This window comes from Bos grunniens, chromosome 14, assembly GCF_055505025.1.
Source record: "Bos grunniens cultivar Pamir isolate PY7600 chromosome 14, Bosgru_T2T1.0, whole genome shotgun sequence".
NCBI classification, from domain to species: domain Eukaryota; kingdom Metazoa; phylum Chordata; class Mammalia; order Artiodactyla; family Bovidae; genus Bos; species Bos grunniens.
In genome coordinates, this window is record NC_141178.1 from 15,244,771 (window position 1) to 15,269,723 (window position 24,953).

The window sequence follows — 24,953 nt, forward strand, 5'->3', positions numbered from 1 at the left end:
TTTTGTTTTGTTTTTAATCATAATTGCCTTGGTCTTTCTCTGAAAATCACCATGAAGACAGAAACTGCTTAGACGTGAAAGTGGAAATACCAACAGACTTCTGCTTTGTCAGCCTTCTCATCATCAATGATAATAGAACAGGTATCCAAGGATCACAAAGTTCAGTCCTATAAACACTAGAAATGTCCTTCTTTAGAACCCACCACTGTTCTTGCTGTTGTAACAACAGTGCCCGTCCACGGCAATAGGAAATCATTATAAAAAGTATCTGTTTTACAAAAGAAAAAAATAATTATGCAACCCTGAAATTGTTATGCAAGTGAAAAATCATTCTAATTCAGAACAGGTGTAACTCCATGCTAGCTATAGCAGTGTGGAGTTTTGGAAAGCACAGTATTTCAGACCCAGCTCTCTCATTTGCCAACTGTGTGACTCTGAGCAAGTCACCTAACCTCTCTGATCCTCAGTCTCTTTTCTATAAACCACTATCAATGGTAAAACTGCCCTGTCTACTTTATGGGTCATGGAAAAAAATCAAAGGAGATTGCAAACATGAAAGCCCTCTGAAAGCAATGTAAAAATGTCATTATTGATTTTTACTAGGTGAGTAATGACGATGCCAGCTTGAGAATAACTTGACCAAGGTAGTATTTGGTCAGTCTTGAAGAAAAGAATGGTTCCTGAGAAATAGATGGCCAGGCCACTTTAAACTTGAAACAACCTTAAACTTGAAAGTCTTTGGGCCGGGTGGCAATTGAGCTGTGCAATCTGATGAGGGCCTCTTCTAGGCTCTTGCTGTGACAATATTGGCTACATGAAATCACTGTGCTTTCTCACCAGACTTTATTTGGGAAAAGTTTACACACTCAGCCGCCTGGCAGAGCTGCTGGGGTTTAGAGTTCTACAGTTGTACCCCAGAGAGAGCATCATTTCACTGGCATTCTATTACCTCCCTCCCTGGGGACTCAACAGATGGCACAACAACAGAATCAGAAACCCGAGACAAACCTGTCGGTTTGATGCTTTTAAGCCTTTGTAGAATCCACAATTAAAATAAGACAGGATGTCCATCAAGAGGAAAGAGGTGCAGCGAAATAGGCCCACAGAGCATACCTTTTTTTGGCCTAAACATGGCTAATGCTATCTGGAGATCCCCACTGTAGAAAAGGAATTGTATCTGGTACAAATTAAGCTGTTAAGAAAATTAATTGAAAGAATATTATTGATAATAGCAATAATTGAGTGATTTTAATATGGAACTTTATATTTATTTTCATTGAATTTAAACAAAATCTTTCCAAGTCAACTCAAATTTGGCAGATCCCAGGATGAGTAAGCTTGCATCTCAGAACTGTTAGTAATATGCAGAACAGACCCCAAGTCCAGCAGAGCCTCATGTGTTTTGGCAACAACTAGTGAGGAGATAAAGTCTCTGATTGTTGTTTTTTCTCCCAAAGAGAAAGCAGAGATGCAGCAGATACGAACCAAACACTTATCTCTTTTGTTTAGGCAAATAGTTCCAACTACAGCCTCGTGATGGAGTCTGACCTGGGAACCTTCTTACCCTCTGGGCTAAAGTTCACTGGCTCTGACAAGGCCAGGGTCATCATGGAGGAGGTCATGAGCTTGCTGCAGCCCATCAACATCACACAGGTCCTGAAGGCTGGAGACGGGACGGACATTAACTTCTGGATCCAAGATGGAGTGCCTGGTAAGAGCAGAAGATGAAATTAGGGTTCTTTACATACTGCCAGCAATTTAAAACAAAGTTTCTGTTCTAACACACCACAACAGATACTGGTAGGTCAATTAATACATGGAAACCCTTAGCTTTTGTCTACAAGATATAATCTGATGATTTCCAATATTGGGATAATAATATTCCTTTATATTTGTTTATCCATCTGTCTTCTCTTTCTAAAGTACAAGTTCCTCTCTCCAATAAATTCTGATTTAATGACTCTGGGATTGGGCCTAGAAATTGGTTTGGTGTTTTTAAAAACAGGTATATGGTGATTGTAACACAAATGATCTCCTGACCAAAATTTATGAAATAGAGTAGAAGATAGTTCAGTTCAGTTCAGTCGCTCAGTCGTGTCTGACTCTTTGTGACCCCATGGACTGCAGCACGCCAGGCCTCCCTATCCACCAACAACCCCTGGAGTTTACTCAAACTCAAGTCCATCGAGTCAGTGATGCCATCCAGCCATCTCATCCTCTGTTGTCCCCTTCTCCTCCTGCCCCTCAATCTTTCCCAGCATCAGGGTCTTTTTAAATGAGTTAGCTCTTCGCATCAGGTGGCCAAAGTATTGGAGTTTCAGCTTCAACAGCAGTCCTTCCAATGAACACCCAGGACTGATCGATCTCCCTTAGGATGGACTGGTTGGATCTCCTTGCAGTCCAAGGGACTCTCAAGAGTCTTCTCCAACACCACAGCTCAAAAGCATCAATTCTTCAGCGCTCAGCTTTCTTCACAGTCTAACTCTAACATCCATACATGACTAATGAAAAAACCATGGCCTTGACTAGATGGACTTTTGTTGGCAAAGTAATATCTCTGCTTTTTAATATGCTGTCTAGGTTGGTCATAACTTTCCTCCCAAGGAGTAAGCGTCTTTTAATTTCATGGCTGCAGTCACCATCTGCAGTGATTTTGGAGCCCAGAAAATAAAGTCAGCCACTGTTTCCACTGTTTCCACATCTATTTGCCGTGAAGTGATGGGACCGGATGCCATGATCTTAGTTTTCTGAATCTAGAGCTTTAAGCCAACTTTTTCACTCTCCTCTTTCACTTTCATCAAGAGGCTCTCTAGTTCTTCTTCACTTTCTGCCATAAGGGTGGTGTCATCTTCATATCTGAGGTTATCGATATTTACTATTACTGATATCTTTCTAGTTGTAGTCCTGTGCTGCCGAAACTTCTCTGACCCAAATAATCCCCTACCCAAAACCAAAGTATCTGGAATTTTACCATTGGAGAGTTATTCTTTGAGGCTGGGAACATTTTGTTAATCATTTTTTCCTAATGCAAAGACTGCTTTAAGTGGTTGGACATAAACTAGTTTATCCTGATCAGTGATTCATCAGGCTGATATTTTTAAGACAAGTCCTGGGCAGATATGAAATTATATAGTAGGACTAGGCATGGGACAGTTACAGGACAAGAAAGAAGACAAACGAATTTCCCTCATAAATTTGCTGAGACTGGCCATGGGAGAGGGTTGTTGATGATATTAGACCTCTGATCACAGAGGTTGTTCCCTCAACACCATTATATCCATAATCAAAAACACTGTTAAAAAATCTATTTGTGTATTATTCTGTACTTGTATTATGCAAACAGGAAGTCTAGCTTTTGAATAGTCTTAAAAATTAGTTTCCAGAACCATTTTTATAGCTACAAAATATTTCACAATTTTTTTAAAGTCACTCTAGATCCACCCCACTCTAGCCTTTTTTTTTTTCAGCCTGCAAAATAGACTTTATCAGTACCATCAGTTCAATTCAGTTCAATCACTCAGTCATATCTGACTCTTTGCAACCCCATGAATCACAGCATGCCAGGCCTCCCTGTCCATCACCAACTCCCAGAGTTCACCCAAACTCATGTGCATCGAGTCAGTGATGCCATCCAGCCATCTCATCCTCTGTCGTCCCCTTCTCCTCCTGCCCCTAATCCCTCTCAGCATCAGCGTCTTTTCCAATGAGTCAACTCTTCACATGAGGTGGCCAAAGTATTGGAGTTTCAGCCTCAGCATCAGTCCTTCCAATGAACACCCAGGACTGGTCTCCTTTAGGATGGACTGGTGGGATCTCCTTGCAGTCCAAGGGACTCTCAAGAGTCTTCTCCAGCACCACAGTTCAAAAACATCAATTCTTCGGCACTCAGCTTTCTTCACAGTCCAACTCTCACATCCATACATGACCACTGGAAAAGCCATACTGTATGGATTTAAGGGTTTTGTTTTTAAGTTCATTCTTTAGATATTATAGATTAAAGCACATTTTAGATGTTAAGGTTGTTAATAGTCTTTTATAACTAAAAAGAGAAGGAGTTTTTATTTATTGTAAGACAAGGACCTAAATTCTCTCCAGTGGTTTGTGTATATTTTAACCATATTTTGAAATAACTTACAACAACATTTCCATTTTCAGTGCTGTGGTTCATCTGTACAGAACCAAGACTCTCTACATATATGTGCTTTTAATCATGATCAAGGTCTAGGGGAAGGGCATTTGCCCTTTGAATTGTATAAAATGTTTTTGCTTGAATTTTAGATTTTTCTTGACCTGTGAATTTTCCAGAAAGAATCTTCTTAAAATTTCAGAAAAGCTCCATAAGTTTGCTGGGTGGTAAGAAGTGAGAAAAAACCCTGACAGGTTGTGGGTGAATTAGCGTGAAGACTGGAGGTGGTGAGAGGGGATGGGAGGAGCTGAAACCAAAGACAGAAGGAGAACAAAGATGTGTGTGCTCCCTCGTGCCCGGTAGTTTCTGCCTTTGTTGCACTGCATGATGGAGAATCAGCTCTAGCATTATTCCTTCCTTGTTGATATTCCGTAAGAATGGTTCTATTTGGAATGAACAAGGTGATTTGATTGTCTTCACAAAGGTAAGGTGGGCTTCCCCTCTTGACACAGAGTAGTGGGGAATTTGAACCCCATTGTGATTACTTAAGAACTCATGTGAGTTATAATTTACTCAACATTTAAAAAACTAAGATCATGGCATCCAGTCCCATCACTTCACAACAAACAGAAAGGGAAAAAGTAGAAGAAGTGACAGATTTTATTATCTTGGGCTCCACAGTCACTGCTGATGGTGACTGCAGACATGAAATTAAGACACTTGCTCCTTGGAAGGAAAGCTATGACTAACCTAAAAAAGAAAGTGAAAGTGTTAATTGCTCAGTTGTGTTCAACTCTTTGAGACCCCATACACTGTAGCCTGCCAAGCTCCTCTGTCCATGGGATTCTCCAGGCAAGAATACTGGAGTGGGTATCCACTCCCTTCTCCAGGGGTTCTTCCCGAACTGGGGATCGAACTCAGGTTTCCTGCATTACAGGCAGATTCTTTACCATCTGAGCCACCAGGGAAGCCTCTAGACAGCATATTAAAAAGCAGAGACATCACTTTGCCAACAAAGGTCCGTATTGTCAAAGCTATGGTTTTTCCAGTAGTCATGTATAGATATGACAGTTGGACCATAAAGAAGGCTGAGCGCCAAAGAATTGATGCTTTCCAACAGCGGTGCTAGAGAAGATTCTTGGGTCCCTTGGACTGCAAGGAGATCAAACCAGTCAGTCCTAACGGACATCAACCCTGAATATTCATTGGAAGGACAGATGCTGAAGCTGAAACTCCAATACTTTGGCCACCTGATGTGAAGAGCTGACTCATTGGAAAAGATCCTGATGCTGGGAAAGATTGAAGCCAAAAGAAGAAGGCAGCAGAGGATGAAGAAGCACCAATCTATCTAAATGGTTATATAGATTCACAACTCAATGGACATGAATTTGAGCAAACCTAAGGATATAGTGATAGATAGAGTGCCTGATGAGCTATGGAATGAGGTTCGTGACATTGTACAGGAGACAGGGATCAAGACCATCCCCATGGAAAAGAAATGCAAAAAAGCAAAATGGCTGTCTCGGGAGGCCTTACAAATAGCTGTGAAAAGAAGAGAAGCGAAAAGCAAAGGAGAAAAGGAAAGATATAAACATCTGAATGCAGAGTTCCAAAGAATAGCAAGAAGAGATAAGAAAGCCTTCTTCAGCAATCAATGCAAAGAAATAGAGGAAAACAACAGAATGGGAAAGACTAGAGATCTCTTCAAGAAAATCAGAGATACCAAAGGAACATTTCATGCAAAGATGGGCTCGATAAAGGCCAGAAACGGTATGGACCTAACAGAAGCAGAAGATATTAAGAAGAGATGGCAAGAATACACAGAAGAACTGTACAAAAAAGATCTTCATGACCCAGATAATCACAATGATGTGATCACTGACCTAGAGCCAGACATCCTGGAATGTGAAGTCAAGTGGGCCTTAGAAAGCATCACTAGGAACAAAGCTAGTGGAGGTGATGGAATTCCAGTTGAGCTATTCCAAATCCTGAAAGATGATGCTATGAAAGTGCTGCACTCAATATGCCAGCAAATTTGGAAAACTCAGCAGTGGCCACAGGACTGGAAAAGGTCAGTTTTCATTCCGATCCCAAAGAAAGGCAATGCCAAAGAATGCTCAAACTACCGCACAATTGCACTCATCTCACATGCTAGTAAAGTAATGCTCAAAATTCTCCAAGCCAGGCTTCAGCAATACATGAACTGTGAACTTCCTGATGTTCAAGCTGGTTTTAGAAAAGGCAGAGGAACCAGAGATCAAATTGCCAACATCCGCTGGATCATGGAAAAAGCAAGAGAGTTCCAGAAAAACATCTATTTCTGCTTTATTGACTATGCCAAAGCCTTTGACTGTGTGGATCACAAGAAACTGTGGAAAATTCTTCAAGAGATGGGAATACCATACCACCTGATCTGCCTCTTGAGAAATTTGTATGCAGGTCAGGAAGCAACAGTTAGAACTGGACATGGAACAACAGACTGGTTCCAAATAGGAAAAGGAGTACGTCAAGGCTGTATATTGTCACCCTGCTTATTTAACTTCTATGCAGAGTACATCATGAGAAACGCTGGACTGGAAGAAACACAAGCTGGAATCAAGATTTCCAGGAGAAATATCAATAACCTCAGATATGCAGATGACACCACCATTATGGCAGAAAGTGAAGAGGAACTCAAAAGCCTCTTGATGAAAGTGAAAGTGGAGAGTGAAAAAGTTGGCTTAAAGCTCAACATTCAGAAAACAAAGATCATGGCATCCAGTCCCACCACTTCATGGGAAATAGATGGGGAAACAGTGGAAACAGTGTCAGACTTTATTTTTCTGGGCTCCAAAATCACTGCAGATGGTGACTGCAGCCATGAAATTAAAAGACACTTACTCCTTGGAAGGAAAGTTATGACCAATCTAGATAGCAATATTCAAAAGCAGAGACATTACTTTGCCAACAAAGGTTCGTCTAGTCAAGGCTATGGTTTTTCCTGTGGTCATGTATGGATGTAAGAGTTGGACTGTGAAGAAGGCTGAGTGCCGAAAAATTGATGCTTTTGAACTGTGGTGTTGGAGAAGACTCTTGAGAGTCCCTTGGACTGCAAGGAGATCCAACCAGTCCATTCTGAAGGAGATCAGCCCTGGGATTTCTTTGGAAGGAATGATGCTAAAGCTGAAACTCCAGTACTTTGGCCACCTCATGCAAAGAGTTGACTCATTGGAAAAGACCCTGATGCTGGGAGGGATTGGGGGCAAGAGGAGAAGGGGACGACAGAGGATGAGATGGCTGGATGGTATCACTGACTTGATAGACGTGAGTCTGAGTGAACTCCAGGAGTTGGTGATGGACAGGGAGGCCTGGCGTGCTGCGATTCATGGGGTTGCAAAGAGTTGGACACGACTGAGCGACTGATCTGATCTGATCTGACCTGAAGGATATAGTGAAGTACAGACAGGCTTGGTATGCTGCAGTACATGGGGTCGCAAAGAATGTGATAGAACTTAGTGACTGAATGACTTAGTGACTGAGCAAAAACAATATAATTTACTCAACTCCTGCTAGCTGTCAGACACCCGGTTAGGCTTTTTGCAGACACTCTTTTTGCTCTAGATAACCATCCTAAGAGTTAGGTACAGTTGTTCCTGTTCTGAAGACGAAGAAGCAGACTCAGAGGGACTGAATGACTTGCCCAAGTCTATCTGGCTCTTAAGTGCGGAAGTCACCCTGAGAACAGGCCTCTTTGGTTTCAAGGCTGGTGGCCCCTTTCCCACAATATGCAACAACACGGGGCGTCTGGAATGCTAAGATGGTCTTCCAGATCTATGACAGTGTCCGAAATGTTTATCTTGCTCGGCTCTTGCTTATGCAAAGGATTTCAGTTCATTCCTGCTCCAGAATAATTTACCCCTGGGGAAAGGAGTTTGTTATTGTAAATAACTACTGATTTCTTCTCGCATTCTTTGTTCCACTCCTCTCTCTATCTGGAAGCTTTATGTAAACTTGGTAGCTCATTTAGACTGCAACTTATGTTTCCTGGAATTCTTTTTCATTCCATTTAGAGTATTGTAAGATGGAAGCAAATTATTGCTGTTTTCCCCTATTATTATTGAGCTATCTTCTGGTATTTCAAGTTTGAGCTCTTCCTGGAAGAAATAATGGAACTGTTTATAACTCTGGTTACCCATCAAAAATTTTAGGAACTTTAGAAAAAAGATAAAGAACCATAGTTAATCTGAAAAAGAAAATTAAAATATACTAATTGTGTACTCAGAATTCTTGAAGACATGGCAAGTTACAGTGAGTTAAACCTAAAAATAGGACTCAAAATACTAATTTAGTTATGATTTAAATAACTGTTCAGCTCACTTTTGAAAAATTAATGAGAAGTATTTCCAAACTCCATTCATCCTTTCTTCTTTCTCTTTTTCTTCCTTTTCTTCCATTGAACTAATAAATTTATTGAGCCATTTCAAGTCATTGGCCTATCACATTTCTGTAGTGTGATGTCTGAGCCCCATTTTTTTAATGGTTTTTGTATATTCTGTATCAAAATACTAATTAAGAGCACAGATAGGATTAAAATTCAACACGATTTTCATTAATTATAGAAGTCAAATGGATAAATTTATGAAACGATCATCTTTGGAGAGGAGATAGGATATCCTTCATCCATCTAGGTGATGTCCATGATGAACAGGATAACTATCAACATAAATATAAGGCTTTGGGTGGGAGGAAAGTTTTTTTAAAAATCTTAGATGTATGTCCCACATAAACTCCCTGTTCTAGACATCTTCATACTCCAGCCACCACCCACTTCCACCCTTTTCCATACTTCTTCCTATTTTCTCTCCAAATCCTAAATGCGCTTTAAGGCTCACTCTATATTCATCCGTGTCTGGGAATCCTTCTTTAACACAGCCTGGTGCTCTATTGCTTTTCTGAATTTCTAAAACACTTCTGTAACCCCGAGTATGGCACTCGGGTCACACACTAACATTGTCCTTGGGTTGCTAGGAATTTCCCTCCATCCTGCCTCCTATACTCAATGATCAGTTCTTTGAGGTCAAGGGTTTCTGTTTCTTTGCATCCTCTTTAGCTCTTAGTTTAACTTTGGGAAATTTTTTAATTCTTGTAAATATCACAAGAGAAAAAAAAACATAGAAGCAATTGTTTTCTCAACAAGCTTTGGGTCCTTCAGCTTAAAAGTGTGGCTAAATTAAAAGATGCTGAAAAAAAAGACATACAGATGGAAGGAACGACAGATGGAAGGATGACATAAATTAAGGAGGTTAGAGTAATTAGGATTATTTACCTTAAAGGAGTAAAGACTGAGAGAAGATGTTGATTAGTATTTTCTAGTACATTAGTGATTCTTATACCTACAATGGTAAACAGTTTTTCCCTGACTCTCTCTGAAAGATAATATAAGAGCATCAAAAGTGTCCAAGATGCATTTAGGTTAGTCTCTATTGATTCCAGATAGCAGAGAGGCTTTCTATCTTAAATTTTTGCCTGATTTTCCAATTATGAGGTCTGAGTTAGAGTGACAGGAATCTATTTCATTCTGAACATGTCAGTAATAAGGTATGATTCATGGTGCTCAGATGTCCATAAATGTGTCCTGCGTGAACACTTTTCTTTAGAAACTCTTCTATAAAATATACATTAATGAAAAAGTTAAATACTCTGTTAAGGTGTCTGAGGGAGTGAGCCCATCATGACTGCACATCTTCCAATAAGAGTTTCTTCCTCTGCTTCAGAATCTGAGAAGCAGTCTTTTGCGGATGATCTGGGCAAGTAGTAGACAGTGTGCTGGGAAGGATTAGAGAGTGTTCTGGGTTCACAACTTTGAACTGCCTGTGCCATCTTGGGCAAATGATGTAAGTTTTCTCAGCCTCGCCCAATTATTATTAAGCATTCTTTTTATATAACTTTTTAAATTATTTATTCATTATTATTTTTGGCTGCACTGGGTCTTCATTGCTGCGTGCAGGCTTTCGCTAGTTGCGGCAAGTGGGGGCTCCTCTCTATGGCGATGTACTGGCTTCTCAGTGCAGTGGCTTCTCTCGATACAGAGCACGGACTCCAGGGCGCACAGGCTTCAGCAGTTGCAGCCCGTCGGCAAAGTCGTCACGGTGCATGGGTTTAGTTGCTCTGCAGCATGTGGAGTCTTCCCCGACCAGGGGTTGAGCTGGTGTCCCCTGCACTGTAAGGCAGATTCTTAACCACGGGACCACCAGAGAAACCCAAACTATCCTTATCCTGCTGCATGGCACTTGGGAATCAATAGTAAAGGAGACAGACAAGCTCCACAGTTTAGTGAGTGAGACTTGATTATCTCATATGTAAAATGGGTATGGTCACCACCAAGCCCCCACATATGTTCCTCTTCCTTCTCTGTCCTCTCTCTCATTGACTAGGACCACCTTCCAGAAACCACACAATCACCCAGGACACAGAACCAAATGCTCTCAAGTCCTGTTTACTCCAAATTCCTCTTATTTTTAAAGCCCATTCCCTCCTCTCTACCCCACAAACCTTATCCCAGCAGTACTCACTGATTTTCCTGTAGCAGCCTGCTGCTAGCATCTCAGCCTGCATTCTTTGTTCCCTTCCATCTAATTGGCTCACTTCTTCCAAAGTGAACTTTCTAGATTAAAAATCAGACTATCAGTTGGGTTGCCCTTGGCTGCAAAATAACACAGAAGCTGCAACTTAGAATAGTAGTAAGGGGATTTTTTAAATTTACTTTAAAAAAGGGCTCTGGAGTAGGTGGTTACAGAATGCTTAATTTAGTCATCAGTCATACCAAAGACCTTGGTTCTTCACATCTTTCCACTGTGCCATCATCAGCATGAATTCTGTCTTCAGGCTTGTCCCCTCATGGTCCCAAGATGGCTGGCAGTTGTTCCAGACAACAGATTCTAACACACTGTACCGCAACGGAAGACTGAATGTCCACAGTGGCTGGCCCTTATGACAGTGAGGCAGGCTCATCCAGAAGCTTTAAAGCCAAATGTTCCTCAATTTCATTGGCCAAAATTGTAACATGTTTGTGGCAATAAAGTAGAATTACCAAAATTGGATTATATTGATTAAATTTTACTTCCTGGGTCTAGGGTGGAGCCCAGTCTCTCCTGAAAATGTAGTCTCCTGATGCGTGAGAATAACTGGGATTCTTTAGGAAGATGAGGGTTCCCACTTGTGAGCAGCGAAGAGTAGCCGCATATTTAGTCATCTCTCCCCCTTGCTTAAAATCCGTCATTGTCGCCCCATTGCTTTCCGAGGCAGGTCTTTGCTTAGCCTGAGATTCAAGGCCCTTCTGCTTTCACCCTGGGCTGCTGTGCAGCCTCCCCTCTCGTGGCCATCCCATTTTTCTGTCAACCTTTTATTCATACGCGTCTCATTCACTGAGATTCCGGTGCACCCTGTACTTGGGCCTGCCTCGTTCTGTCTTCTTCACCAGTGAATTCCTACTCGTCCATGATTCAGCACCCTGTTCTCTTCTTTAATCCCTAGCTGGCTGGGTGAGTAAACCTTGGAGGTTGTTCTCATAACCCCCTGTTCACCTCTCCTCATGGCAGTTACCCTTTCAGAGCTGTGGTTGCGAATTCCTCATCATTTCCAGCGTCTGAGGAGTGCCTTGCCCTGAACTGATTACATTTTACTTCCTGGGTCTCGGGTGGAGCCCAGACCAAATGGGCCTGAACGGCCTGAATCAAATGCTGAGTCAGTAGCATCTAGGTCTGTAGGAAGAGTGCGATGTTGTACAAGAGGTTTGTAAACTGAAATGCCATAAGTTGTGACTACTGTAGTAATAACTTTGCTTCATCAAGATGTCCTGTTACATATTGTTTTTAAAATCACATTTTCTTTCATTTTTTAAGAATGGTTCAGACTCCATAGTGGAGTACCAAATATTCAGATTACTCAGAATTTCTCATATTTTCCATTTTGTTTCTTTCTGATACCTTATATGGCGTTAAGCAGAACTAAATTAAAATGTTTTATTTCTACATTTCCAAAGGCCTTTCTTCTAAAATTTTCCAAGAAAGGAGAAGATCAGGGCACAAGTAGGAATGTTCAGTAAATTGAAGGTTCAGCCTCTGGACCCAGGGCTCATATGTTTTCCAGTCCCAGATGGAATAGTGCAATATAGTAGTTCTATCTCCCCTGCTGTCCCTAATGAAACGATGCCTCCTTTATGGTAAAAAAAAAAAAAAACTTAATGCTAGTGATGTGTGAGAGAGTGATGCTGCATGGTGAGTCGACTTCACACCACTGGGAACATGAAAAGGGCGCTCCCTGGTTTGTTACTATAACCCTTATTTACATAGTCCAGCGGTTTCACTCCATCAGCAAGTCTGTCTTGAGTGCCGACTATAAACCAGGCACTCTGGACACTGAGGCTAGAGCATGAAAAAAGTCCAGCTATCTGCCCTTGTGAAGTTTACATTGTAGTGAGCCGTACGGAGAGGGCAGTAGGAAGAGACAAACTGTAAGAAAGAAACCCAGAATGGAAAAAAAAAAAAAAAAAACATTAGGGAGTGATAAGGGTAATACAGAGAATCATAGCAGGGGTGTCACAAGAGAAGTGACAATTCCCCTGATTTTCCAGGAAGAATAGAATTCTGTGGGATGGAGAGGGAGTGCATTCCACATGAAAAGATGAGGAGACACATGACTGTAGAGGTGAAAAAGTTCAGCAGGTTCTTGAGATGATGAGTAGTCGGATTTGGCCACCCCTTCAGGAATCACAGGCTTCCCTGGTGGCTCAGATGGTAACAAATCTGCCTGCAATGTGGGAGACCTGGGTTCGATCCCTAGGTCAGGAAGATCCCCTGGAGAAGGAAATGGCCACCCACTCCAGTATTCTTGCCTGGAGAATTCCATGACAGAAGAGCCTGGTGGGCTACAGTCCATGGGGTGGCAAAGAGTCAGACATGACTGATCAGCTAACACTACTAGTACTCAGGGATCAGAGCCTTGTCACAGCAAAGGGTCTTGCATAACTCAATGAAGCTATGAGCCATACCGTGCAGGGCCCACCCAGGACAGACGGGTCATAGTGAAGAGTTCTGACAAAACGTGCTTCACTGGGGAAGGAAATGGCAATCCATTCCAGTATTCTTGCCTGGAGAGCCCCAAGGATAATATAAAAAGGCAAAAAGATATGACACTGGAAGATGAGCCCCCCAGGTAGGAATGTGTCCAAGATGCTACTGGGGAAGAGCAGAGGGCAATTACTAGCAGCTCTAGTAAGAATGAAGGGACTGGTTGAAAGAAGAAACAGTACTCAGTTGTGGATGTGTCTGGTGGTGAAAGCAAAATCTGATGCTCTAAAGAGCAGTATTGCATAGCAATCTAGAATGTTAGGTAAACTGAATCAAGGTAAACTGGATATGGTCAAGCAGGAGATGGCAAGAGTGAACACTGATACTTAAATGGATGGGAATCAGAGAATTTAATTCAAATGACTATTGTAACTACTATTGTGGGCAAGAATTCCTTAGAAGAGATGGAGTAGCCCTCACAGTCAACAGCAGAGTCCAAAATACAATACAAATTTTGAAATCTCAAAAATGACGGAATAGTTTCAGTTCATTTCAAAGGCAAGCCGTTCAACATCACAGTAATCCAGGTCTATGCCCCAATCACTAACACTGAAGAAGCTGAAGTTGACCAGTTCTATGAAGACCTACAAAACCTTCTAGAACTAACACCAGAAAAAGATGTCCTTTTCATCATAGGGAATTGGAATGCAAAAGTAGGTAATCAAGAGGAACACGGAATCACAGGCAAGTTTGGCCTTCCAATAGAAAATGAAGCAGGGCAAAGTCTAACAGAGTTTTGTCAAGAGAACGTGCTGGTCACAACAAACACCCTTTTTCAACAACACAAAAGATGACTCTACACAGGGACATCAACAAATGGTCAATACCAAAATCAGATTGATATGTTCTTTGCAGCCAAAGATGGAGAAGCTCTATACAGTCAGTAAAAACAAGACTTGGAGCTGACTGGCTCAGATCATCAGCTCCTTATTGCAAAACTCAGGCTTAAACTGAAGAAAGTAGAGAAAACCACTAGACCATCCAGTGAAAGAAAAAGTGAAATTCTCTCAGTCGTGTCCAACTCTTTGTGACCACAGGGACTATACAGTCCATGGAATTCTCTAGTCCAGAATACTGGAGTGGGTAGTCTTTCCCTTCTCTAGGGGATCTTCCCAACCCAGGGATCAAACCCAGGTCTCCCACATTGCAGGTGAATTCTTTACCAGCTGAGCCATAAAGGAAGTCCTGACCATCCAGGTAATGACCTAAATCAAATTCTTTATGATTATACAGTGGAGGTGATGAATAGACTCAATGGATTAGACCTGGTAGAAAGAGTACCTGAAGAACTATGAGCAGAGATTTGTAGCATTGTACAGGAGGCAGTGACCAAAATCATCCCAAAGAAAAAGAAATGCAGGAAGATAAAGTGGTTGCCTGAGGAGGCCTTACAAATAGCTGAGAAAAAAAGAGAAGCAAAAGGCAAGGGAGAAAGGGGAAAATATACCCAACTGAATGCAGAGTTCCAGAGAATGGCAAGGGGAGATAAGAAGGCCATCTTAAATAAATAATGAAAAGAAATAGATGAAAACAATAGACTAGGGAAGACTAGAGATCTCTTCAAGAAAATTAAAGATATCAAGGAAACATTTCATGCAAAAATAGGCATGATAAAGGACAGAAATGGTAATGACCTAATAGAAGCAAACAAAGATTAAGAAGAGGTGGCAAGAATACACGAAATAACTGTACAAAAAAGGTCGTAATGATCCAAATAACCATGATGGTGTGTTCACTCACCTTGAACTAGACATCCTGGAGTGTGAAGTTAAGTGGGCCTTAGGAAGCAATACTATGACCAAAACTAGTGGAGGTGATGGAAATCCAGCTGAGTTATTTAAAATCCTAAAAGATGATGCTGTTCAAGTGCTGTGCTCACTATGTCAGCAAATTAGGAATTCTCAGCAGTGGCCACAGGACTGGGAAAGATCAGTTTTCATTTCAATCCCAAAGAAAGGCAATGCCAAACAAAGTTCAAAGTACTCTACAAGTGCACTCACTTCACATGCTAGCAAAGTTATACTCAAAATCCTTCAAGCCAGGTTTCAGCAGTTTGTGAACCAAGAACTTCCAGAGATACAAACTGGATTTTGAAGAGGAACCAGAGATAAAACTGTCAACGTTTGTTGAGTAATAGAAAAAGCAAGGGAATTCCAGAAAAACATATAGTTCAGCTTCAGTAACTATGCTAAAGCCTTAGACTGTGTGGATCACAAGAAACTATGGAAAATTCTTTTAAGAGTTGGGAATACCAGACCACCTTACCTGTGTCCCTTGAGAAACCTGTATACAGGTCAAGAAGCAACAGTTAGAACCAGACATGGAACAACTAGTTCAAAACTGGGAAAGGAGTATGTCATGGCTGTATGTTGTCACCTTGCCTATTCAACTTATATTCAGAGTACATCATGTAAAATGCTGGGCTGGATGAATCACAAGCTGGAATCGAGATTGTTTGGAGAAATATCAACAACCTCAGATATGCAGATGATACCACTCTAATAGCAGAAATTGAAAAGGAACTAAAGAACCTCTTGATGAGGGTGAAAGAGAAGAGTAAAAAAGCTGGCTTGAAACTCAGTATTCAAAAAACTAAGATCATGGCATCTGGTCTCATCACTTCATGGCATATAGATGGGGAAACAGTGGAAATAGTGACAGATTTTATTTTCTTCCGCTGCAAAATCACCGCAAATGGTGACTGCAGCAATGAAATTAGAAGATGCTTGCTCCTTGAAAGAAAAGCTATTGACAAATCTACACAGTGTATCAAAAACCAGAGATACCACTTTGCTAACAAAGGTCCATACAGTCAAAGCAATGGTTTTTCCAGTGACATGTATGGATATGAGAGTTGGACCATAAAGAAGGCTGAGCCCCTAAGAACTGATGTTTTTGGACTGTGGTGCTGGAGAAGACTCCTGAGAGTCTGTTGGATAGCAAGGAGGTCAAACCAGTCAATTCTAAAGGAAATCAACCCTGAATATTCATTGAAAGGACTGATGCTAAAGCTGAAGCTCCAGTACTTTGGCTACCTGCTGCAAAGAGCCAATTCATTGCAAAAGAACCTGATGCTGGGAAAGACTGAAGGCAAAAGGAGAAGGGGCCAGTGGTAGATGAGATGGTTAGATAGCATTACTGACGCAATGGACATGAATTTGTACAAACCTCGGGAGATGGTGGATGACAGGTAGCCTGGCATGCTGCAGTCCAAGGGGTTGTAAAGAGTCAGACGTGACTTAGCGACTAACAGCAACAACGGATTTGTCAGAGTTTAGTTTAATATAGGGAAATAGAGCTAAAACTAAAAAGGCCTCTTGGGACCCCAGTTTGACCCTGTCTGTCATTTAGGAATTGGGACAGCCAGAAAGCTTTGAAAGTTTAGAAGAGGAGGGAGACGAGATAGGGCTCGATTCCAGTCCCTGAGAAGGCACCATCTAACCCACAGCATCGTCCTTGAGAGACTCAGAACAAATACCAGCACATCTCATGGGTTGGTCTGCATGTCCTCTAGCAATTTCTTGCTAAAATTGCACTGTTTTGGATGTTTTGCTACTTGATGGACTATCCTATTGGGAAGACATAGAGAGTAGTCCCATAAAACATTGCACCATGATTGGCTGTGGTGGCTGGAGTTCTTAGATGTTAGCAATGAAATCTGACTATAATTGGACATAATCTACCTGTTGAATCTCCTTTGAGTCAAACAAATCTTCGAGTACAGTGACAGCTCACCGATTTCCTTTGAGCTCTACTAAAAATATGCTTATCAATTTAATTACTTTAATAAGCATAGGATTATGGAAACAACAGAAAAACATCACAAAGCAAGAGATATTGGTAAAATTGAGTTTCTGATTGAGTAGTCTTCTGACTATAGAAGTGAATTCTATCTCAGTTATGTATGATAGATTCCTTAGATTATGTAATTTCATTGGCTTAAGATTCTTTTTTTTTTTTTTTTTTTTGCTCGATATTAAAGTTCAAAAATGACTGCTTAACCTGATATTTTTGTACATTCCCCTCATGGGGATTTCTAACAGTGAATTAAGTCTCTCTGTTAGTTCATTTTTATAAGAAAGTGTGAGATTGCATAGTTCTAGGTAACTAAGCTTTATTTTCCAATATGACACTTGCTATCTTAATTGTCCTTCCAGTTCCTACTGCATAAGTCAAACATGGGTGAGCTCTGTGAAATCTATTAGTTGTGGTGAAATCTATCTTTGTGATGTGATGAGCTATTGCCTGTAATAGGACTAGTTTTGAAGTACATCCTCAGTATTCTTTCTTTTCTTCCTTTCTTCCTCCTTCCTTCCTCTTTTCTCTTCCCTTCCCTTCTCTTCCCCTCCTTCCTCTCTTCCTCTGTCCCTTCTTCTCTCTTTTACTTCTTCCCCACCCTCTTCATTCCTCCTTCCCCCTCCCTTCCTTCTTTCTCCCTTCTCTCTCTCTCTCTCTCTCTCTCTCTCTTTCTTATTGCAATGGCTGCAATAACCTCCTGACAATTGTGAGAACAGAATTGTATGTAAAGATGGGCATGGCTTTCATCAGGGCTTTCATCACCCAAGACTATCCAGTTATGAACAATTTAAACCTACCTGAAAATGTTTGCTGGACACATATTTACAAAAACCCACATTTTTGGCAGAAATGTTTTATTAAGTATTATTGTTACCATATTTAAATCATGAAGGTACCCATAGATATCATTTTAATATCTTTAGTCAATGCTATACTGCAAAGCGCAAATGGAAGGGTCAGTAATTCCACACTCACTATTCCTGATAGAGGATTTTACCTGAGATATCCAATTATCTGACATAATTGTAGTCACTTGGCATGTTAACTTCAGTTGCTTTAATTTTTCATTTTGTGTTGGTATAGATCCAGATATGTGTTCAGGTTATAGTTGTGGTTCACAACCCCAACTGATCTTTAAAATCACCTGGAGGCTTTTTAAAACATATCAGCACTTGGGCCCTACCCCGAAAGACTGAGATTTTATTGGTCTGGCTGCGGGACCACAACAGTTGCACAAGTTCAGGGAAAACCATTGACCAAGAACACCATCGTGTTCCACATTGAAAGGTGCCTGCTGTACTTGTTCAGACTTGGGGCCTAGAGAGAGGGCTGGAGACCACTGGTTCTAGAAGCCACCCAGGAGGTTCCAATATGCAGCCCAACTTGAGAACCATTTTGAGGTAAAGCATAGGCTAGGCCTTAAGAGCATGGGTTTCGAAGCCATGTAGAAATGGATTCAAAATCTTGCTTTGCTCTCTAGCTGTGTAACCTTAAGAAAGTCATTTCACCTCTTGAAACTTCAATTTCTTCATAAATAAAATGGTGATAATGATACCGTCTCATGAGATTATATTGAAAAAAATAAAGACAATCCAAAAGCAATCCTTGGCACAAAGTTAACTCTCAAGAAGCCAATGTTATTATTTCAGTTATTAAAGCGTAATTTCTGTATTAGTCCAGACTCCTTCAGTACTAAGTGACAGAAGTCCAACTCCAAAGACCTGAGGCAGAAATGGAGACTCCGAGCGCACCACAGGAAGAGGAGGGCTGGATCCGGTCTCACGGACTCAGGCCTTCGGATGCTCTTAGCGCATGTACCCTCTCTCTCGCTGGTGCTTATTCCACCTTCTTTCATGCTGCCTTTATTCTCTCAAGCCAGCTGTCTCCTTAGGGGCTGACCTTAGGCAGCTTAAAGCTCAAAGCCTTAGATCTTTACAGCCTCTTTAGCACAGAAGAGTCGAGTAACTCATCACCTCCAACTCAGCTGGGAAAATCACAGTGGCCCAGCCTGGCTCCTTTGCTCATCCCTGTGGTCAAGATGTGCCGCTCTTAAAGTGGGGAGAACCAGTGATGTGCAGGTAGACAAACACAAAAACCACCTTTATTTTCACTGTTAAGACCTGATTCAAAATATGTAAAACACATAAAATCTCTGCTATCTAATATCTATTAGCAGATAGAAGGACAACAATGAAGTCCCAGAAGGAATTAAAAAAAAAAATACCCTGAATTTATAACACCTAATCTCTCAGCTCTTCATGACTGAAGATGAGTTTCGGGCAAAAAAGAAAAAGCATTCCTTCGCCTTTTCTGGCTCAGCTTACCTGAGACACTCAGGTAACCAGGTAGATGCAAAGCTGGATAAATTGATGCCACACTCGCAGCAACCCATGTGATCTAACACCGGAAGTGCTCTCTGCTGCCACTTCCACCCCAAGGTCTCTCCTTCCTTTCCGCAAATGGGAAAACTTAGCAGACTTGTTCATAGGAACACACTCTACAAATGCTCTATTTATCCAAGAAGAAGTCAATGAGGAAGAATGTCCCAAAAGATGCAGCCACACTCTCTAACCTTTGCGTTGTTCTAACCACTTACCTAACATTTGTGTTAGAGAGGCAGCAAGTGTCTAGAGCAACAGGCTTTGTAGCTTTTCATCTCTGTGCCTTTGACACGTCATTTAACTTCTGTAAGCTTCAGATTCCTGATCTGCGAGGTGAGGGCAATAATACTACACAGGACTATTGTTAGAATGAAGTGCATTTGGATAAGTGATAGTGTATTTGAAAGTCAATTACACTCTACACAGTTGATCTTCAATAAGTGGTTTCAGTGTTTGGGGGCTAGTTTTATACTTTAAAGAATTACTGAAGAGACCTTGCTATGAACATGCTCTTATGTGTTTAGACCCGGTAGAGAGGATGACCTGAATATTCAGGAAATATTGCAGAAGATGCATGAGTATTATTGGTATTCACTGACCTTGGAGTCTTAGCATGCTTACTTTGTGGTTGCGCAAATGAGGGATGAAAACTGCTGACATTCACCACAAGCGACCCTGGTACTTGACTGGTTCAACAGCATTATCTAGGAAAGCACCTGACTCACCTCATTACAACATGGTGAACGCTGCAGAGAAGGAAGCAAAGTAGGAAAAAGCCACATGTTAATACCATTATTAGCTCTTCTATGTCAAATGATCCTTCGGGAATTTTGAGGCCTCTTTACCATTTCTATTCAGCCAAAGTAAATTGATTATGGGTTGATAAAAGTTGGTGGGAGGATTATATAAGTGAATGTGTAAAAGCCAACTGGCTCATGGCCAAGGACACAGATGGCACTCTCACTGACTCTCTTGGGCAACATCAAGTTCTAGATTCTGTACTGTGAACCGAGTAGGTATCCTCTGTTGGCAAGGAGCCTCATCACAGACAATTGATATTCAGATAGTATGCAGCAAAAAATATATACAGTGTGCATCTTCTCTGACCTAAAAAATGGGAGAATTACATTTCTAAGCTTCTTCTAGTGTTGACTTCTTAACCTAAAGCCCATATTTTTCCAGAAGTGAAAATTGCTTTTGATAATAAAACAGAGGTGTTTTAAATGAAAGAGAACTGAGATTACATCTACCTTTTAGGAGCAAGAGATTAAACAGCACAGAATTGCCTATATCAAACAAACATGAATAAAGGTCAGCTAAGGATTTTAAATTGTTCAGAAGAATGGTGCTTCAACATCACTAAAACGCAGGGAGCAAATTGATGAGGATATCTCGGCAGTGAAGAGATGTATTTTCTTAATATTTTTTACCGTCTGGTCTTGGTACAATTTTATCTCAATTTCTGCTAATACAACCATATAAATGCCTGATTTATACAGCTTAGGTATCCCATGGCAACATGAGCTTGTGCTTCTGTCTTTCATTTCCTTCCTATCCCTTCCCTTCTTTTCTTCTTGAGAGTAGCCAGAAGAGGGTTCCTATTTTCAACTGTTGAATCTGTTTATGAAAATTGGAACTAAACAGTTTAGCACAATTAAGCAGGGTGCCTCATTCATCAAACCTTCATTTTTCTAAGACTTTCAGCCTATCAGTCACCAAAAAAGCATTTGTTAAGTAGAAGCTGTATTTCTAGTCTGCTGGCATGCCACATCTGTTGACGATTACCGGGGCACATACGGTGCCATTTATGTCACGGCATGTGCTTCCCTGTGCCTCGGGTCACAGGCCCTTAGAGACGTTTACAAGTGTGTGCTTTTTAACTGTCCTGGAACTAAAGGGTTTAATTTTGCCTGATAACGTGTTTATGTATCTTGTAAAGGAACTAATCATTCCCTTTTGCTTTCCCTTATGGTGTGCGTGTGTGTGTGTGTGTGTGTGTGTGTGTGTGTCTGCACCAAAAAAGAACCATGCCATATAATAAGTATAAAGACCTTTTTCTACATAACCACCCACTTTTCTTGTATACTGCTTCTTTAATTTTTATTCATTCTTTTGTTAAATAGCACATTTTCTGGCTTTTCTTGGATTTTATCTGTTCTTTGAATACTACTTAATTCTGATTTCATTTGTATTCTTAGTCAAGATTTGGGTCAGATTTTTCAAAATATGATCCACATGTTTATAAATCACTGGGATTCCCTCTGGAGATATGCTTTCTTTAGGACCTCTAATTGACCTGAGAGCATATAGCCTTTTTCATTCTATAAACTGTATTATTCAAGAAGTATCTAGAACCTAGAAAAGTGGAGCTGAATTGACAAGTCATCTATCTAGGTATCTCATCTCTCTAAGCCTAGCACCTGGAATATTTGGCCATGTCCAAAGTATTGACCTTTTTTCCTGCTTTCACTCAACTGTTTAGCATTGGGTATGCATGACTATAGGAATACTAATTTTGTTTTCATTTAAGACATAGTATTTTGGACATTGTACCTCTTATTAACATTAGGAACAATGAAATGAATTCTAGTAGAAGAGGTACCTCAAAGAGGTATTTAATGGCTGAAAGAGAATTAGAAGAGAAAGAAGTTCAGACTGAGATGAAAGCCATAGTAGTTTCCTCCATGCTGGATAACGGTGTTTTTTAATGTTTAAATATCAAGCATGTTGTAATGCTTAACTATCGCTGTTATCTAAATGAATTACCCCCGTATTGGAGAAGGCTGGAAGTGACCCACAGATTCTTTAGTGCTTATTGAAGAGGAGCAGCTCAAGGAGTTTTGAGAGTTCTACAGAAGAGAGAAAGCTCTTACATCCAAGGAACCACATCCTTCAAGTGGGGAAAGCAGGATGCAAGAGCATGCCTCTTCTCCAGCATTAAATTTTGCACCGGTTTGCTATTAAACACAAGGATTTGTGAAGGAAGTGATTCTAATTGCTTGGCACTTCAAAAACTTGCTCTGCTGTTCAGTGGGTTAGAAATAGTTTGAAAATTTGATTGCATTAAAAGTCATGCAAATTTACCTGTAATAAATTTTTGCTGTACACCTAAATAATGTATTATTCAAGTGCAACAATAGAATTCTCAAAGGGGAAAAGGAAGCTAGTATTTATTGAAGATCTGCAAGATATTACATTCATTATTTTATCTTCTCCTCTTAATATCCATGAGAAGATCAGATGAGGAAACAAGCCAGGACTGCCTAGGAGCATTCTCCTAACTGGTTTGAGGTGTAGCACAATCTGACATCAGCTCTGCATGACTGCAAAGCCTGTTTCCTTCTCTGCTATTTTTACATCCCAGGGATTTTGTTGAAAACAGCAAAGAGTGGCAGTTTCTTAGTTCACTTAGGCTTTGCAATCAGTGCAGCCTGACTTGCCAAAGACACACACCCAACTTAAAAACCTACAAATCAACTTCAGGTTTGACTGATCTGGATTTGAGTCTAAATTATCCTGTAGATCAAATAATGCTGTATCCAGTCTCTAGTTTCTACTTTGTAGCCAGCTTAAAATGTTTCAAGACTCATATTGTCCCAGGGAACAGGAAGACTGTCATCTTATATTAAGTATATGCTGTGCTGTTTCATCGGACAAGGCAATGGCACCCCACTCCGGTACTCCTGCTTGGAAAATCCCATGGGCGGAGGAGCCTGGTGGGCTGCAGTCCATGGGGTCGCTAAGAGTCGGACATGACTGAGCAACTTCACTTTCACTTTTCACTTTCATGCATTGGAGAAGGAAATGGCAACCCACTCCAGTGTTCTTGCCTGGAGAATCCCAGGGATGGGGGAGCCTGGTGGGCTGCTGTCTATGGGGTCGCACAGAGTCGGACACGACTGAAGCGACTTAGCAGCAGCAGCAGCAGTGCTGTTTCATATTCATTAAATGTATGGCACCTAAATTAAGAATCCTTCAGGTTGGCTCTTGAACTGATGTGGGAAGAGCCCATTTTGAGATGTTTCTACACAAAAAGGAAGCTACCACTGTGTACTGTTTCCAGCCCTCTTAACTGTTATCCCCAAACATAAGAGGAACCTAGTTTCTATGGAAGTTTTTAATAAACCTCATTGCTTGACAATTAGTCAAACGTCTGAAATACGACATTCCTTCCTTCTTTATTTTTCCGCTTATGTTTATATGCTAAAGCTCTTTGGCTGGCGTTGGCCCCCCAGGTGGTGGTAAATGACCGTTACTGCTAACAGGCACAGGCGCGTGCTAACAACTGCCTCATACATATTCAACAGGGGCACTCTGTGCGAAGGGCTGGGAAATTAGGTAACTTGCCAAGTCTTTCCACATCTAATATCTATGATAATGGCTGCAAATTACATGGGACAGAAGGAATGGCCTTGCACTGTGAAAAAATGAGAGGGAATCAAGATAGCCTCTGGCCCCTGGCTTGGGCAGGCAGCTGCCTCTGGAGTCCACCTCTCCTGGCCCAGAGAGCTGAGGTCACCCTCAGCCTAACGAGCTTTCAGCCCTGCCTAACGAACAGTCCTTTCTCAGCAAGTCCTCACCACCCTGCAAAGTAGCAGGCTCTTCTCTTTATTTTAATCTTTTGTTATAATGGTAATTAGCATTACATCTTGAATAGTAAATTAAGAAATCCAAAACAGAATTTTAAATTTTAAAAGCTTTTCCTCTAGGAATCCAGTTGCATTAATTTTGTGGACGGGAGGTAAGCTAAATTGGCCAAGTTTGTGCATTCATTACCTCATTCTAATCCTCCGCATCACAAATGCAAAAGGCTGTCATTAAATTTGAGAATTGACAAGAACTGGGATTTCTCAATATCAGTGTTGAAAGATTAATTTGAAAAGATCTCACTAAAAAACACAAAAGGTTATTGCTAGCATGGGATATTTTATATTCATAGTCTGTAACTAGTTTTAAAAATACCTATTTGCAGTACCCAATTGAGAAAGAAGTTATACATTTAGAGCACTTTATCAAATTTTAAATTGAAATAGTTATTATTTTGTTCTGGTGAGATGCAATCACAGTTTATAAGATAATATCAGAAGTTTCTTTTCTCATCAAAGGATATTTGACTTCCAGTTATTAAACATTTTACATCCAAGCAGAAGTTAAAGAGAAAAAAAGGAAGAAAATTACCTTTTTTCACCTGTTTTCTTCATAATATGATTTTAAAAGAGAAAGTACTTACTTCTTTAACAATATTTCATACTTTGTGTTTGCCCTAAAATTACTGATGGCAAAAAGGGAATGGTAGTGATGAAAGGAGTGGTAATAAATTTCAGGTAAGTATAGTTAATTTTCACCCAACTATTTGCCAAGCTGAGATTAGGGTAAAAAAAATGTAAATATTTCACCTTTGATCAATGGAATTTTAATTTTATAAATGGCCATATACCTTGATGTATACATCTGTAGCACATTTTAAACATCTGTGTTCAAGATGACCATTTGGGAAAAGGAAGCTAAAAGGTTCATTGACTTCACTTAATACCGGTTTTC

General features: G+C 40.6%; 1 protein-coding gene across 10 annotated transcripts in view; it reads left to right on the forward strand.

The window, feature by feature from the left end:
* CPQ (carboxypeptidase Q) overlaps positions 1 to 24,953 on the forward strand; it is a 577,075-nt gene that overhangs the window by 488,907 nt on the left and 63,215 nt on the right. For 5 of the 10 annotated variants that reach the window (XM_086336023.1, XM_086336025.1, XM_086336024.1 and 2 more), the window contains exon 7: positions 1,510 to 1,711. The exons of the other annotated variants lie outside the window; for them this stretch is intronic. In XM_086336023.1, coding sequence (XP_086192149.1) covers positions 1,510 to 1,711 — 202 coding nt within the window. The remainder of the gene's footprint in view (positions 1 to 1,509; positions 1,712 to 24,953) is intronic. 10 annotated transcript variants of the gene reach the window in all.